This window comes from Atractosteus spatula, chromosome 9 (genome assembly GCF_055471065.1).
Source record: "Atractosteus spatula isolate fAtrSpa1 chromosome 9, fAtrSpa1.hap1, whole genome shotgun sequence".
NCBI classification, from domain to species: Eukaryota; Metazoa; Chordata; class Actinopteri; order Semionotiformes; family Lepisosteidae; genus Atractosteus; species Atractosteus spatula.
Genome location: NC_142714.1, coordinates 23,390,699 through 23,405,910, shown reverse-complemented (window position 1 = coordinate 23,405,910; position 15,212 = coordinate 23,390,699). Strand labels below are relative to the sequence as shown.

At 39.4% G+C, this 15,212-nt stretch overlaps 2 protein-coding genes across 4 annotated transcripts in view; both read right to left on the bottom strand.

Annotated features, from left to right (window-relative positions):
* Positions 1-8,494, bottom strand: part of slc25a21 (solute carrier family 25 member 21) — a 199,677-nt gene extending 191,183 nt beyond the window's left edge. For both annotated transcript variants that reach the window (XR_016091634.1, XM_088925608.1), the window contains exons 1-2: positions 8,342-8,494; positions 8,033-8,118 (exon numbers count right to left, since the gene is read on the bottom strand). Coding sequence is in view for 1 of the 2 variants with exons in the window: in XM_088925608.1 (XP_088781734.1) it covers positions 8,033-8,099 (67 nt within the window). In the remaining variant the exon portion in view is untranslated. The remainder of the gene's footprint in view (positions 1-8,032; positions 8,119-8,341) is intronic.
* A 3,430-nt stretch (positions 8,495-11,924) lies between these two features.
* plekhh1 (pleckstrin homology, MyTH4 and FERM domain containing H1) overlaps positions 11,925-15,212 on the bottom strand; it is a 72,964-nt gene continuing 69,676 nt past the window's right edge. For both annotated transcript variants that reach the window (XM_088925939.1, XM_088925940.1), the window contains exon 30: positions 11,925-15,156. In XM_088925939.1, coding sequence (XP_088782065.1) covers positions 14,974-15,156 — 183 coding nt within the window. In that variant the 3' untranslated portion in view covers positions 11,925-14,973. The remainder of the gene's footprint in view (positions 15,157-15,212) is intronic.

Sequence of the window (15,212 nt, the reverse complement as noted above, 5' to 3'; positions counted from 1 at the left end):
ACTTGCCTGCCTATTCTTGGGTTATGAAAATGTGTGAGCTCATTGTAAATGTTGCAAATACAGTACTTCCGAGAACACCATTAAGCTCCAGGGAATTCTGTCCACTATCTTTAATAATAACAACTAAACTTTGCTAGTCATCTAATTAAAATTTAAGTTCCCTTTCCCTGCTGCTAATCAAATGAGTAAACAGTTGATTACTGTTACTGATTTCAAAGTATGTAAAGTAGAACAATGAATAAAGAAAAAATATTAAAACATTTTATTTCTTCAGTTTTAATATGGACTACACAATTATGAAGCCTGCTAGCAATAGACACAACCAATATTATTTTGACAAATTTAAAGGCTTTAAGTTAAATTATTTTACTTTTTAGGAGGATCGTTCAGTCGCTATGCCATCACAGCGACACACAGGGTGTGCTACAATTACAGCTCTCGGTGCCAGTCCCAGTGCCACACACAGTACGAATACTGGCAGAATGGAGTGATGAATGGGGCATTGAACTTGTAACTGACAGGTTGTGGATTCAAACCAAGGAGGAACACTGGTGCTGTACCCTTTACTCAGACTGTTCCAATAAAACATGCTTCTGTATAAGAAAGCATTCTACTGTACATGGACTGTAAATGAAAATTTATTTTCAATTCACCTACTTAAAGGAGAATTCCTATTAGAGTCATTACCATGTGATGATGATTACTATGAGGTGTTAGCCATGTGCAGTAGGCCACTCTTAGCACCAGTCACTTAATGCAGGTGTGTCCAATGTTGGTCCTGGAGGGCTCCTGTGTCTCTGGGTTCTCTGGATTAGCTGGTCTCATTTTGTAGCTTCTCCCAGATCTTCGGGTGCTGCTGCTTTAGAGAGATCTAGAAAACCTGTAGTCACACCAAATCGTCAGGTTTGCCCACATCTGATTTAAAAGTGACATCAGCAAATGTAAACTGATATAAAAATAAATCTGCAACAGATGTGCCTTGTAATAGAATAAATCTTCAGACTGCATTCTACCCTAAGCTACCAAGCTCTGGACCCAACAATGAAAAGCAGTTTTTACTGGACAAACCATTAGGGGACACCGATTTATTTTCGATTTTCTCTTTTGGCTCAGAGGGGGCTCTTGAGACATGAGCATATTGACAAACCACGATGGAAAGAAGATATTGTGCAAGGAGTCTATTTTGCCAAAGTTCTTCCAGATACACAAAAGAAAACCTACTCTCGACAAACCAACACCAGTTTTCCCCATAGATTCCTTTATAATTCAAACTATTGTAAATCAAACCCATGTGAGAATGTGAGTCTCAGGTCTTCCCAAATTATCTGATCAACCAGTTCACCACATGTGAACCTATTTACAAATAGAGGCCTGAGTGCGCTCTAGTGGCAGATTAGATGAAACTAAGGAAAGTGAACATTACTCTACTCTCCATGTGTCAGTAGTAGAGATAAGAGATAAGACCACTTTATTAGCCATATACAGTTTCTTGCATTAGGAATTTTTCTTTTCGCATACCCCAGTTTGCTCTCCATTAGACACACAGGCACATAGACGGGGAGAGAGAAGCTTGGGGTCAGCCATCTACACAGCGCCCCTGGAGCAGCTGGGGTTAAGGGCCTTGCTCAGGGGCCCAACACAGTACGATTCCTCTGCCGGCCACAGGATTTGAACCGGCAACCTTCCAGCCACAGAATCAGATCCTTAGCCATAGAGCCACCGCTCCGCCCCTAAAGTATACAGTATATCCTATTGACTGATTGCTCATAAATGCTAGTTTATTAATATCAGAAAGAAGCCGTTTTAACAATTCAGCCTTGCCAATGGTGAAATGGCACAGAATGCCAACACCAGAACCTCGGTAAGATGTGGTGTTGGACAACTGATTTTGGAAAATGCTTACAGTGGCCTCACTGTATCTGGCCGGTTTCTGTTAGACAGGGAAACAAATAAATCTTCCATTTCATAGAAGCATATTTACTTTCATTTTTTAATGTCCCATCTTTTTTAGGTCAACAAAAGAAGTGGGATATTTCAAGCTTATCTTATTTTTAACTTATTTGTTTGGAGACCAACATTATTTTAAAATAGATCGTTTATTTAGCCTATTCAGCCTAATTACTGCTTGCCTGCCACAACCATATTTCAGGGGTTCAAAAATCTACGGTGACCAATCACACTTTGATAGCACATTACCCAAATCTCACCCCATTCAATTTACACCTCTGGCACTTGGTCACCTACTGTACCTGCTTATTTACTTTTTGGAACACTACTATAGAAACAGGGTATCACATAGTCCAAGTGCAAAAACTAAGACAGAAGTGCAACAGAAGCACAGAGTGTTCAGCTTTGAGAAAATCACTTGAGCAAAGCCAAAAGCCCTCCTAATTAAACTGCATCTGAACAAATGTCTCCTTGAGCATCCGAAATCCCTCCCCCCATTGTTCCTCCATGAAAAGAAATTTAGAACCAGTCTGTTCTGTAGTTTTCAACAAACAAGCAGGAATACACCTGTCGGCTTGGTCCACCAACAAAACCAGTTTTACTTGCGGATCAAGAAAATAACCATGTCCTGCAAGAATAGAAAAAAAGCCTTCTGTAATGTAATCTGTAGGTTACTCTAAATACAGTTTTAATCACAGACAAAATAATGATGTGCTGGCATGCAAGACACTGTCCTTCCAATGGAAGCACAGGATAGCTAAGGCAAATTAAAGTCCTCTCCACTCTTGCCTCCCGCCTTTAAACATGATCTTATGAAAGCTCTACCGCACGATTAAGGCCTGCTGAAGGAGCATGGTGCTAGATTCCAGCTGCTTCACGATTCTCAGCAGTTTGGGCCTGTCCTGGTTTAAACTAAGACAAGCTTAAGAATGTAAATGAACAAGAACAACCACTGATAAAGACCTCTCAGCAAGGATGAAGGAAAAGAAGGAGGAGAAAGTCAACAGCCTAGTGCTCTTTTTTCCACGATCAACACAAATGACCTAAAACGCTTACAAAAGCTCAATACCCCATTCTGTTTAGGATTTGCTGAAAACATTCAAAGGACAATTCTAGCTGTTATGTTAGGGTTTAAAATAACCTTACTTTTCCAGAAAGAAAGCAGCAGTGATATTTAGTGTTACACACTGCAGAAATATTTTTGGGGAGACTGAAGATCTTCTGCAGACTCACACTTTATATATTTGTTGACTAAATGTCTTATTAAAGCTTGTCTTCACTTTCACCTCACCTTTATAATTGGTTTGAAGAAATCAATAATATAATAAACACCATCACCCACCACCCCAGAAAAACATGTTAACCACCATGAAAATGTAAGATAAATGTGCTTCCTTCCTTGGTGTTGATGTAGTTTGAGAGCTTCACAGAATATCCCTTTCTAACTGCTTCCCCACAAGACTTGTGAACAGCCTGGCGTTGCTATAGTCACACACTTTGTGGATCAGGTGTTAATGATTTCCCCAAAATTGAACTAGCATTTGACAAGAGGACATTCTTGCTCCTGTCAGGATACTTTTTCTATTAAATGAATGCAGTGTAAAAAGGAGCAAAAAACAACTGCAGTGCTCATTGTAATTTGTTTCTTTTTACTAAGGCTGAAATTGATTTTTATCTGCAGAAAGATTTTAAACCCACAGTATCCATTAATTTCCATTTGTTTCACAGTTTGATTTAAACCTGTCAACAACGTCTCAGGATTTTTAACACTTGCGTAACCCCACACCTGTAGCATTCCTTGTTTGAGACCTGTGTACAACATACCTATTAGACCGGGAATCAATCCAGTTAATCGCAGTGAGGATGGTACAGGTTCAGCAATAAGCAGCCAATACACTCTGAACACATGAACACTTCAGCTTCTGTTCACAGTGCAGCTCAATCCCCCAGACAGTACTTCTTAGAAACATACTGTAGGTCACGATGAACCAACAGAGATTAACCCTCCACTGCCTGCTAAAGGTGATGAAGCACTAATGCAGGAACAATCACACAAGACCAAACATCTCATCTTCTGGCCTGTAAAGAAACAGACAGACAGCCAGGTCCTTGTTCTGGGCTTTTGGAATAAATCTGAGAACTTGCTATGAATTTTAAATCTGTGGTAGATCAAACCCATTGTCTAGCAACTACCATCTACCTGTCTTGCATGGAAAGACACTTCTTAGGTCTCTGTGAACCTCGAGGTTTAAGTGTTTATTGTTGCAATGAAGAGGGCATCACGGTGGCACAGTAGTTAGCATTGCTGGCTTGCAGTGTTGGGGCCCTGGGTTGAGTTCTGGAGCTGGGGTGCTATTTGTGTGGAGTTTTTTTTATGTTCTGCCTGTGTTCGGTTTCCTCTGGGTGCCCCATTTTCCATCCACAGTACAAATACATATAGTATTGGCAGTAATTGGCTTCTGCAAAAAATGGCTCTGGTGTGAGAGCATTGTGAGTGCAAGCATGTCTGTACTGTAGATGTGTGTCTGCCTTGTGATGGATTGGAATCCCGTCCAGGGTGTACCCCCATCTTGTACCTGTTGTCCAGCCAGCTGCTTGCTGGGATAGACTCCAGTTCCCTCGTAACCCCCAATTCAGGATGAAGCAGTTAGAAAATGGATGGGTGGAAGTTGGAATGATAACAGCCAGAAAGGCCACAAAATATTTAGCATACTTTCATAGTTTCAGAGTGCACCAATAAGATTCCACTGCACACTGTATGTTCCAACAGCAGTAATTCTTCTTGATTCTTTTTTATTTATAAAAGGTCTCAGCTCCAGTCCTTAGTCCATCTAAATTTCATTCCTGATCCAATTTCTGTGGAAAGTTATTTTGTAAGGCACAATACTCATTAACTATTGACGTTATCACCATTTGCAAACATTTTAGTTTTGGAAAAAAAACATTTTTTCCCTGCCTTAAGCATTTTAAACTTTAGCTGTGCAAAGCAAACTATGAGACAGCATTGTTATGGAAAATATTTTAAATCGAATTTCATTTTCTGAAGTCTGAAGCTGGCATTTAACTAGAGTTACAATAACAATACTGGAAGGAGATGATTGCACTACAGCAAAAAGTCACAAAAAGTCCAACATCATCTTATAAATGAATATAGGAAACAGTCACTCATTGACTTAGTAACTCTCCAAAAGAAGCATCTAGATAATTCACTTGGAAATGTCTGCCTGCAACTAACATCTAGTCACCACTTGTTTTAACATGTACATTGTGCATGTAACACTTGCACATCATGCTTTTAGAACTGAGTCCCCTGTTGTTTTCTGAAACACTCTAAAAAGCTACATAACTCCTGAGAAAAATCCAAGATTAATGGAGAACATTTAAAAATAAGAAGGTGACTTAAAACCCCCACTGGCTTGCTGGTTTGTCAAGGAGTTTTCTCTTAACATGTAGTTCTATTACATTTCTGTTTTCAATCTTCAAAATGCTTTGGAAATGGGATTCATACAAGTTCTATGTTTTTAACTTCATGTGAAATATCTGTGGGAAAAAATAGTTTTATACTACTTTATTCCTGCAGCCCACACGTCTCCTTCTATAGTTATTCATACTGTAGCTACCTACTGTGTCTACAGTATAAAACAGTCTACCTGCCTAACACTAAAAGCTATACCTTAGTCCTTTTAAGATTGTGTAGTGGTAGCACTCTATATAAGGGTCAAGCAAACGTTGAAAGGGGACTGCTTGTGCTTTCTGGACTTTAAACAACTACATTTTGTTTCATGACGCTGACCTGTGTCCCCTGACGTGGAGTGTTTACAGTAATGACCTTGACTCTTCACCGTAGGACAGTATTTCTCCAATTTGTGTCCAAAGGGACCTTGTTTATCCAGGTGCCTTTCCCAAGCCTGAAACCTCTGTCAAAGTCCCTCTATGTCATTCGGTACAAAGAGAGGACAACAACAAACAGCACATTTCGAAATGTTCTAGTCAAGCCCTCTTCTATCACTAATGTTAGCTCTTAATAATACAGCTCTGAAGTTTATATAGTCCTTAATATTTGGCTAAGGTAACTCATCCATCCATCAATTTTGTTACTGTTTCATCCAATTCTGGGTAACCAGGCTTTCTGGAGCCTATCCCAGCAATCAACAGGAGCAGGGCAGGGTACACCCTGGATGGGATACCAATGTATCGCAGAGAACACACATACAGTACACAAACACAGACACGGACTCACACCCATCAATTTTCCCAAAAGACAATTAACCTACCAGTATGTCTTTGGACTGTGGGAGGAAACCGGAGCACCCAGAGGAAACCCACACTAACACAGGGAGAGCATACAAACTCCACACAGATAGCACCCAAGGTCCAGAATTGAACCCAGGGCCTCAGTAGCACGAGGCAGCAATGCTAACCACTGTGCCACCATGCTGTCCAGGCAACTTATGTTCAAGACAATCCATTAACTATAAAAATAATATCGTTTTTGCAGTGTAGAACAAGGTGAATAAAAACACTTAAACTCCAAAACTAGAATATTAAATGGATAATTATTTATATTCCTTACTATGGCAAAAGTTCAAGTGCACAAAATTACTTTCACAAGTCACAAGTACTTGTACTGTGTGCAATAATAGTGGTCCACGTATGATTTCAACAATAAATCCACAGGTTTCTCAGTCAGGCAGTGAATTTAAACCTGATTCCACTATGAAAATCAAGAAGCTTTCAAAACAACTTTTAAGAGTGCACATTGTCATGTCTCATTCAACAAAACAGGACATTAATGGAAAGAACTGACTGCTTTCGCAAGGCAGTGTGAGTCTAGATTTACTGCAAAGAGTTACACTTCCCACCCTTGCAAAGCATCATTGCCACATTTCCTCAAAGAAAATGGCATGCAAATATTGCTCTCAGGGATCTCTTAAAACAGGAAGGGCGATTTTGGTAATAGATATTGATAATCATACCTTCAAAGTTCGTACCGAGATTGTAAAGTACGGACACAAAATCCCTTTAACACTTTAAGAAACTGAAAACAAACCTCTAGTAATGTAAAAAGAAAATGCTAGTTAAATTTAGCAGCTCACATTAGCGCTTAACATTTTTGTCTTTAATTAGAAAGACTTTTTTTGGCTTTCTAGGTTAAATCATCAGGGTTATTAGAAAACTTTATTTGTGGTTTTACACATCAAAGCAATCTACATTATTTTAGAAGCGTCAGTGGTCTCCGATCACTGTACTGAATTTTGGTACAATAAATTTTGTATTTGAAGGGAAAAAATGAAATTCTACACTTTACACACAAATATGCCCCGTAAATATGCGGGGAAAAAATCAGCCAGGCGCCCGTGCATTGTTTCTACCCAAAGCAGACCAATTCAGTTGACAAAATATCTACCTGTTACAGTTACACAATTCCTGTTGGAACCTATAGCCGAAGGCTGTATTAGTTCAGTCCATTAGAGTACTCTACACATTACTCGATGACACACATAATAAGAATTAGCATATGCTAAAAGCATTTAAAAACTTTGAGAACCGTCATTTTACATCTCAACAACATAATGTGCATGGTAGACCAAGCAAACACATTCTTGGCTTCAGAGTTATCTTACGTTTTGTCATCATATACCACATAATATTTTTTTTTTTGCGTGAGAAACACTATCACTGTGTTATTTTCTTGACTTTACATATATACTAATGATAAAACGTTTTTTAGTTTCTAGGCTTATTTTTCAAACGCTCCGCCTTCCGCCCAACAAGCGAAGGAACTGAAATGTTACGCGGAACCCAAATGTTGAAGCTGTAGTGCTAAGAAGTCTCCAGTTTGTCAACACGTCCATCCGGTAGTCTACTGGATTGCTTTTGTTATGAATTAAATCGTTGTGTCATATTCAGACACATTACGTGTTTCTTTTTTTTTGCTCGAGTTCGGAAAATGCTTTGGACTATCGCCGGAGTCGAAGAAACAGACACATATAACGAAGCTACAATGCTCTGTCATTTCTATTACAAAAGCATTTCAGGCTAAAGTCACAGTATTAAGTAAAAGTAGTTTTTTTTAAAGACTTACCCGCAGAACCGCCAGCCATGATTTGGTGAGACGCTTCCCTTAATAAAGTCTGCTTCTTACCAGACATTTTTCCAACGTTGTCAAAACTGCAGGAGGGAAAATAAAGGTCCGTGTAAAAAAGCCAGCCACCATAAAACTTTGAAAGGAGCCGGACTTCAAACCTTGCCAACCACGTTAACGCCTAGTGGATTGTAGTCACGGGGGAAATTTAATGTAATAATTGTGATATATAACAACGTGTTTGTTGTAACACATGCAAAGGCGGGATGACAGCGAGTTTCTAGAGATCCGTGTGTGAATTTTCGTTACCTGTGCGTCTTCGCTGTTGGAAATAAAAAAAGTTTCAAGTGAGACGGAAGACCTCTGTTAAGTATAATAGTTTGAGATGGACACACTGCAGTGTTACGTCTTCGCTACTTTCGAGCTGTTGAGTGTAGTGGTGGCCTTTTAAGCGTGCAATAAACAGCTTAAGCAACAAAAGTTACTTATAGCCCTCTGCTGTCAAAGAACAGTACAGCCTCGGAGCACGAATTTCCCACTGCTGCTGTAGATAGCTAAAGCAATGAAATAGGATATTAGCAATTTGATTTCATACAAGAACTATCTCCGTGTATGTACACATTTCATATCTCAGTGAATTGTAAAGGACTTCCAAAATACCTAAAGTAGAACATTTTGCATTGTGAAGAGTTCTAGAGTTTCCCTTTTCTTTGTTCTGACATATTCTGCTACACGAATAAACAGTCACAGTCTGCTGATTTGATGGTTTTATTTTGTTTTATGGCTTCTACAGAAAGCTTCTAGATATACAGTGGGACAAATGATATTAATAATTCTTTATTGCCCAAGAACATAAAAAATCTCATAAATGATGTGATGTAATTTGGCCCATCTAGCTCTGTTGTTTTCGCTAGTAGAAAAATGATCTAAGGATGTCAAACAGCCCATTCTTGAAGAAAGTTAGGGTACCAGCTTAGGCAACATGACTGGACAGCTTGTTCCAGACTCCCACAACCCTTTGTGTAAAGCAGGTCTCTGTTTTGTAAACACTTCCTCTTATTGTTTGGTTTGTGTTTCACCATTGATTCTGGATAACACATGGAACTGACTTGGGAAGAAAAAAATAGCTAATATTGTAGATCGATTAAGCATTGAGATCTGGATTTAAGGGTCACTATCCTAACTGACCAATGTTAGAGAGTGGAGTGGAAACCATATGGAACGTATGGAAACCACAACTCCTGTGACTTTTGAGGATAAGATCTTGGTAAAGTCACAGGGGTTTAGGTTTCTATATCTTGTGTTTTTTCAGAACCAACTGATGGATTTGTGTTTTTGTAAATCTATCTAGCTACACACAACTAGAAAACCAGCAGGAGTGGAGCTCCAGGACTGGGCTAAACCACCAGCGATCACTTAAAGTATTGGTAGAAAATTTGTAATAACACAAATATATTGGCTTTTTACCATCTTTTGGCTGATGGCCAGAGGAATACTATGTAATTCCCCTCACATCTCAGTTTTTCTTTCTGCAGGAAAAAGAGCTCTCCATGGTCTCCAGGACTCTGAGCAGGCCATGAAAATCTTTTCAATGCTGTTCTCCACAAAGCGCTGTGTTACGCTCCCTGCAGAGAGAAGTTTTTCCAAATGCACTGGTAATTCAGTCTGTGCGTTTCAAGAAGGAAAGCAGGTCTTGAAATGTTTGAAAAGATTTTTAAAGTTGGAATTGCTTATGGGCGGGCGGCACGATGCAGCAGTGCTTAGCTTTGCTGCCTTGCAGCGCTGGGGCCCTGGGTTGTCTCTGTTTCTCCCCGTGTTAGTGTGGGTTTGCTCTGTGTGCTCCGATTTCCTCCCACAGTCCACAGACATACTGGTAGATTAACTGGCTTCTGGGAGATTTGGCCCTGCTGTGAGTGTCGGTGTGCCCTCTGTCCCATCCATGGTGTATCCTGTCTTGCACCTGTTGCTTGCAGTGTTAGGCTCCATGTACCCTCTGACACAGTATTGGATAAAACAGTTAGAAAATGGAAGAATGGATAGATTTATTGTGGTCAATAAAACAGAAGCTGATTTACAGCTTTAAAAACTTGGTTACAGCACCAAACATGCTGCAAGGCATTGGCTTTCCTTTAACAGAAGTGTACCACCTTTGTTTCAAGTTTGAAATGGATGTATATCAGATGAGCAGTGAATTAAATAAGAGCTACAGTAATTGTTCATTTGGGACTTAAGGTTGTTAATTTTATTTTTAAATAAATCTAATTTACAGCTTGCTATTGGCAGGAAAATATCATTATTACTGTGACCTGCTTATACTCTTGAGTGCTCAGGGAATGACTCAGCCTGTCATTTGGTCCCAGTTCCTGCGCTATGCAGCAGATGTACATTAATGGATTGACTTGGCTAATAAAAGTCCATTAATCACAAAAATCATGTTTTGCTCATTAACAATTTCGTGATTTTCCCTTTGGTTTGAAGTCCAACGTACACATGGTATTTCAGACCGATTTCTTTATAAACCAGTGTGCACTGTACTACTTTTTAAAATAATTTTGTAAAATGATTCTCATTTACAACGGTACAAGAACATTGTTTTGAAACACAAAATACAAGTCTGAAAAAGCAGCTTACTATGCCAAAAAAAATCTCCACTTTTAATTACATCTAAAAATTAAATCTGTACAAAATGAGCAATTGTTCAAAAAGATGTAAGGAAAACACTCAAAAACTCTATGCCTGTTTTAGTCCTGATTATAAGAATTACTTTGCATTTATATGGTATTTTAATATCCCAGAGGATACAAAACGTGTTTTACGTAAGGGGGAACTCACCATTATCCACTACTCAAGTGTACCTGGGTGACACATGGCACCCATTATGCACCAGTAGCCCCATTATACTGTGGATCAGATGTTGAAGTGAGAAATTGCTCCTCTAATAAAAAGGATGCCAGGAATTTAGCTAGTGGACCAGGGATAACACCACTACTCTTTCAAATAGCGTCAAAGGAATCTTCAAAGACCAAGTAGATCATGATCTCAATTTCTCACCCCTGAAGTACAGCACCTCTTATAGGACAGAGATCCCTGTCACCATAGTGGCATGGGAATCCTGCTCCCGTGGCAAGAGCTCCTCCTACTAGTCCATCAACTTCACTGCAACAACCTGGGTTTTTCTGAATGTCTCCAACCCCAGTACTGACCAGGCTCAGCTTTCCTTAGCATCTAAGATCTGACAAGATCCAGCTACAAGATGGTAATACTGCTGCTATGCTATTGTCTGTCACCAGGATTCTTCAAGAGAAGGTGCGTTTCTGGTATTGCATGGGCTTGATCTGGCTGCAAACTACTCATCCTGAGAGCTCCCACTCTTCCAGTTGAAGCAGGTCCTATGTGCTTGCCATATACAAATTGACAGACGATCCTGTGAAAGGTGTGTTTTGGAAGAAAGCATGCCCTCTCCTACCCATGCTATCTTGCAATGTACGACTCTGTAAACCTGAGCCAATTAACTCCTGCTTCCATCCATTTTCTAACCGATTTATTCAATTCAGGGTTCCAGGGAAGTCGGAGCCTATCCCAGCAAGCAATGGGAGCAAAGCAGGACACACTCTGTGATGGACAGGTGTCCCATCCAGAACATACATAAACACACAGACTTTTCCAGGCAGCAATACTAACCACTGTGCCACTATGCCGCCCCCAGTTGGCACATCACAGTGGCAAACTGGATTGGAGAAGCATACGGTAACTAAAACCAAACCTCTACATCACATGGCCATTTTTGACATGATCTGAAGACTTAATAATTATAATTACTGTTTGTGACTTTGTGTGATGATCAGTGCTTTCTGTACACAGGTAAACAGAAAAATTGTCAACACAAAGAAAATGGTGCACAAAATCATTTATTCCATCACATTCAGTTGCATGCACAGCATCTATTGCATCCCTGACTTAACACGTCCTCATTTTACAGAATATGATACAGCTGTTTTTAGCGTCAAGTCATGTTAATAAATTCTATTGCTATATTAAAAAAATCCAGCACCTCATGAGACCAAAATGCTCTAGTAAACTTACACTAATTATTACATTGTGCAACAGAACTAAACATTTTCACTACAACACAGCAAAACAATAATTAAAAATTGCAAATAAATAGGGCCATTTGCCACATTACAAAAGACAGTGGTTTGATCCAAACAAGATTCAAGTATTCCACACAAATAGGATTTGGACAGACCTTGGAGCTTCTTTATAGGTAGGAAACTAAACTAATTTGAATTTTAGTAAGCATCTGCATTAAGGAGATGAGATCCTTATTTCTTCCATTAATTCAGGTCACAGCACAGCCATTACAGATTTTCTCTGTTAAAGAGATGAGATCCTATTCAACCTATTTTTCAGAAAAGCCTTGGTGCATTATTGCAGGTATTTTAATAGAACTATAGTCTATTTTATCTAATCATGTACAGTACATGGCCGACTGTTAATGCATTTTCATTGTAGACAACATACTGATGCTCCACACGGTCTACAGAAAAATATATAATTCTACATCTGAAAAATCATATTTCTATTTTACTGCTGCTAAAACACCAGAACTGTTTTATTAATTTCTGTAGGAATTGTTCTCATGTTATGAGACGTCACAGGTGGCCAGGATGAATTGACAAGAGTATAGCCAGTCTAAGCTGTGCATAGTAGATAAACATCCACATCTTTACTGTGTGGCTATACAGTATAACATTACAGTATAACTGGGACTATCTGAAATAAAAGATGCCCTTCTGGCAACTGCAAAACAAAATACAATATAAAACCTTTCTGTTTGGGAAGAACTCAAGCATGTCTGTAAAATAATAGCCTTAAGCTATCAATACTGTCTAGTAACTAAAGGATCTGCAGTTAGTTTTACTTCAAGTTTGAACCAGAGTCGTGTGAAATGAGCAACCTGGTTTTTAAATTTTGATTTGTACCATATAGAAAAAAAAACCTGTTCATTATATTTAGAACATGGAAATTATTTTGTGCAAACAGCATGAACGCACTATAAATTTAAGGTCTTAAAAGGTGAATGTCTTTTTGCAATATGTTTTTCAGCGTAACACCAGATTTGGCTCAGGCACATAGCAATTTTAACATAACTGTGATAAATAAAAACTATCATATCAGAAGAGTGACAAGAATGTAGTCTTCTCAAAATCACTCTTTTACAAATGTACACATTAAACAATTTTGTGGATAACATCATCACTACCTGATACCTGTGCAAAGTGGAGAGCACTGCAATGATGGACAGGTGTCCCAACCAGGACCGACATAAACACACAGACTTTTCCAGGCAGCAATGATCGCACTTAGTTAAATCTCGCATAACAAATCTTTTAGTTGGTTACAGTAACAGCCACAAATCTCCCCAAGGCTTTTACATCAAACCTAGTGGTTTTTCATGTGACCACAAAGATGAAAATTAACTGCAAAGTAAAGGCCTCTGCTTTCATTGGCTGAGGTCAGCACTAATGTCAAAGCGCCTTAAACTCACACAAGGAATTCCTTCTCTGTTACTTTTATATATGAAGGCGGTTTTATATATCTTTAAAAGTTCCACTGCAGAACTTGCTTACCTAAACAAGACCTTCCGCTAATACAGCAATGGTCACCTTATGATGCATATTTCCACACTATACAGGTTGAACTCGCAGAAATGTCATAACAGAAGTTTACCCCAGGTGTGGAGCGTCTCTAGTGGTTAAACAATTTGGTGTTCGAGGTGCTTGGCAGTCACCTGAGATGACTGAAGTCAGTGGTTTTAAACAGTCAGTGGTTTTTCAGCGAACGCTGACGTTTCGGTTGTCCACGTTTGAGAATCCCCAGCAAAGTCACTCCAGTGTAACAGAATTTCAAGCAAAAAATATATACAGAACATGCAACCAATTAATGATGATTTATCAGCTTGTCTTCTACACTGGTTGTACTTCAAAATGAACTGTTTTTCTATCAGGCAGGTCTACAACTTTTGTTTTACAAAACAAAAAGAATGAAGAAAAAAGAAACAGACCCCAATAAAGACTCCAGTCTGGGATTTGCTCAGAAGCAAGTGGGTTCAATGGAGTAAATGTACTGGATAGTGTCTAGCGATGCAGCTACTACAGAACCTATTCATCTCAATGGCATTGATGGAAATTCTCCATAAGTCTTTATTTCAGGAAGACAAAGTGATTCAATACAAGGACCTTGTAACAAACTAGGATTGCTCCCTTTCTACATTTTACATTTATTCCCTACAAACAAATATCAGTGATGGGCATGTGACAGTGGACAACTGTCGTTCAGACCCTTTCAGCTTAATTTTTCAGGAAATGCAGGTATCAAGGTAGTATTAGAAGTCACAGTATTAAAGGTCATTTGGTCATGGCTTCTCATGTTGATGCCCCACAACAAGTCTCCTGATTAACACTGTTGATGTTAATAGACTGGTAGAACCCCCTATCTTTGTAGGTGTGAATCCTCCCCCCTAAACCCCCCAAATTAGAAACAAGGCAGAGGAATTGATCTCTAGATTTGCCCAGAAGTGACAAACATACAATTCTCCTTCCCCCCAAAAAAAATTATCCAAAAAACACCCCACTAAATGCAAAACATGTCAAGAGAGTGGGGTCAATCTTGTTACGACCTTTAATGTAACAAGATTGTTAGGGCCCATGTAAACATAGCACTGGCTCCGATTAGAAATCTATTCGAAGAATCACTTCTCAACAACTGCAAACCTTCAAGAGCCCTCCCTTCTTGGTCCTGACATGTCTCGTGTGGCCCACTACATCTTGAGTTCCTTTGGCTGCACGACATAGATGAAATTTGCTCTCCCTATGTTGTTACCACTGAATCATAACTGACTTCCTGCTATGTCAGACGTGGTTGCTCTGGCAACCAGCTCTTTACAACAGCGTGGGTCCCTTGGTAGTGCGAGGCACAGAGGGGAAGTGTCTGTTGTCAATGTCCCAGAGCCTCTTCTCTGCTTTGGTCCCGTGGGCAGGAGTGGGAGAATGAGGGGAGGAGGACAGCAGATTGGAGGTCCAGTAGTTGATGTAACTGGCGATCAGAAGAGTTAACTCCAGGATCTGAAGGAAGACAAAAAAGTTTCTCAAAGAGGAACTTGCAACACCCTTTCTGCTGA